The sequence below is a fragment of the Triticum aestivum genome, chromosome 3D (assembly GCF_018294505.1).
Source record: "Triticum aestivum cultivar Chinese Spring chromosome 3D, IWGSC CS RefSeq v2.1, whole genome shotgun sequence".
In the NCBI taxonomy this organism is placed as follows: domain Eukaryota; kingdom Viridiplantae; phylum Streptophyta; class Magnoliopsida; order Poales; family Poaceae; genus Triticum; species Triticum aestivum.
Window position 1 is genome coordinate 610,223,879 of NC_057802.1, and position 2,106 is coordinate 610,225,984.

The window sequence follows — 2,106 nt, forward strand, 5'->3', positions numbered from 1 at the left end:
CCAATCCAGCGTCTGCCGAAGCCAAGGTGACGCAGCACGTTGAGGAGGAAGGGCCAAGAAACGGTGTCGAAGGCCCGTGCGATGTCAAGCTTGAGGAGAACCCTGGGAACTCGCAGGTTGTGGAGCTGGCGTGCGGTCTGCTGGACCAGCATGAAATTGTCGTGCACGCAGCGGCCGGCGATGAAAACACATACATATATTACCCGCCAAAAAAAAACACATACATAATGGAGTACAGATATGTAGAAGTAGCTGATTCTTTTTTTTTGTCAGGGTAAGAAGTATCGGCGGCGGGTAGTAGACAGACGAAGGGGCGGAGTGGGCCGGGCTGGGCCGCCCGCGAGACAAGCCTGTGGAATGCCCATCATCGTGGTGGCCCGTTAGGTTGGTCGGTCACGCCCACGCACGCACGCGCAGAACCTCATGTAGTTTGTTGTCTCGTCGGCCGATCTAATCTAGGCCACGGAGATGGAGGAGCCGACGCAAACGGCCGCCGCCGGCAGCATCCCGACGGCGGCGACCGAGCGGTGGTCCGCCCTCCCGGGAGATCTCCTCAGCGTAATCTACCTACGGCTTGTCGCCGGCCCGATCGTCGACCGGCTAAGCTTCGCAGCCGTGTGCGGGTGGTGGCGCGCTGTCGCCTCGACGCACCCGCCGCGCCGTCTCCTCCCGTGGTTGGTCCTCGACCCGGGCGGCAGCGACAGGGCGAAGCACGCGTGCTGCCTCGAGGATGGCGTCGTCCTGCCGCCGCGCCTCCGGTTCCCCGACGAGGCCGTCGGCAGGTGCATCGTGGGCGGCCACGACGGCGGCTGGGTCGCCTTCCTGGGAGCCCCTCTGAGGATCGTCAACCTCTTCTCCGGCGCCGAGGTGACGCTCTCCCCGAAACAGAGAAGGATCGTCCGCTTGCGAAACCGAGGAGGATCGTCCGTCGACGACCGGTTTGTTCCGCTCAAGGTGATATTCTCCTCGCCGCCCACCTCGAGCGGCTGTATCCTCGCCGCCATCACCGAGAGGGATGAAGTCGCGGTCTGCGGGCTTGGCCGCCCCAGGTGTTCATGGTTGCCACGGAGGCTTCCTGGTAAGACAATCATGGATATTGCCTTCTGCGACGGCCATCTCTATTGCCTCGTATCGGAAACGATGGAGATTGTCAGGTTCGAGGTCGGCTTAACCAAACACGGCGTGTTCAAAAGTAATCCCCAATGGTTGTTTGTAGGTGGTCTGCGGTCCATGGTATTATTCTACCACCAGAACGGGGGTGATCCAGATGAGCAAGCAGTGTATGAGAATGCAAGCTAATAGTCAGCGCAATGCAGATGTCAGCTGATCAGAACGGCTACCTGCAAAGAAACAACATCTACTACTCCCACCACCGATGCTACCCACAGAAAGAATCAGTGCCCGGCGACGCCGAGGAGTTCTTTACGGCCTCAAATAGCAATGGTCGTCATGTGTACTACAAGACACACTACAAGGAAGATGAAAGCAACGTGGACGGGATTACGACGGTGGGGCACTATGTGATGGGCGCTGATAAATATCCTCCCGTGTGGCTTTTCCCTTCAGATCTTTAGCCAATTTTGTTTTGGTACCAGTACCACTACTCCTATTTTCTCTTCATATGCTTTTTGTTTCTTCCCAAAACAATTGGTGACTCGAGCACTCTATCCCGCGAGGAGTATGTTGCTGGCACCGGACATCCAACGGTTTTAGATTGCCACTTTATGCAATGCTTCAAACCCCTTCATATTATCATGTGCAAAAAGAAAAGGGCGAGATTCATGTTACTGACATTGAGAAATGTGATATAACTTTTGTTTTTAGAGAGAATATGTTGATCAGTAGTTTCTTTAGATTTTCTTTCAAGCTGTGTTACTCCTTTTCAATTATTGAACTTTGGTGACTTTATTAAATAATGATCAGGTCCTTTACAATGAATGGAACTAACAAATCAAGAGTTTATCTGACCACATGAAGCTAAAACGAGCAATATGATGTGTTGATACATTCGCTTACCGCGTGCAATGATCTGTTGTCGTGTTCCCGAAAGTCATCATGAGCTCACCACGCTCATCCGCCAGAACTGCACCTGAAGCTCTATATTCC

General features: G+C 53.9%; 1 protein-coding gene across 1 annotated transcript; it reads left to right on the forward strand.

The window, feature by feature from the left end:
• Positions 1–398: 398 nt before the first annotated feature.
• On the forward strand, positions 399–1,855 carry LOC123075905 (uncharacterized). The gene is made up of 2 exons (XM_044498404.1): positions 399–1,078; positions 1,217–1,855. The coding sequence occupies exons 1-2, from the start codon at positions 469–471 to the stop codon at positions 1,297–1,299; spliced, it is 693 nt and encodes a 230-aa protein (XP_044354339.1). The 5' UTR covers positions 399–468; the 3' UTR covers positions 1,300–1,855.
• Positions 1,856–2,106: the final 251 nt, after the last annotated feature.

Excerpts from the sequence above, each read along its gene's own strand:
- LOC123075905 (XM_044498404.1), top strand. The coding sequence starts at position 469 with ATGGAGGAGCCGACGCAAACGGCCGCCGCCGGCAGCATCCCGACGGCG. Across the intron at positions 1,079-1,216 it reads GTTGCCACGGAGGCTTCCTG|GTGGTCTGCGGTCCATGGTA; the intron begins GTAAGACAATCA and ends GGTTGTTTGTAG.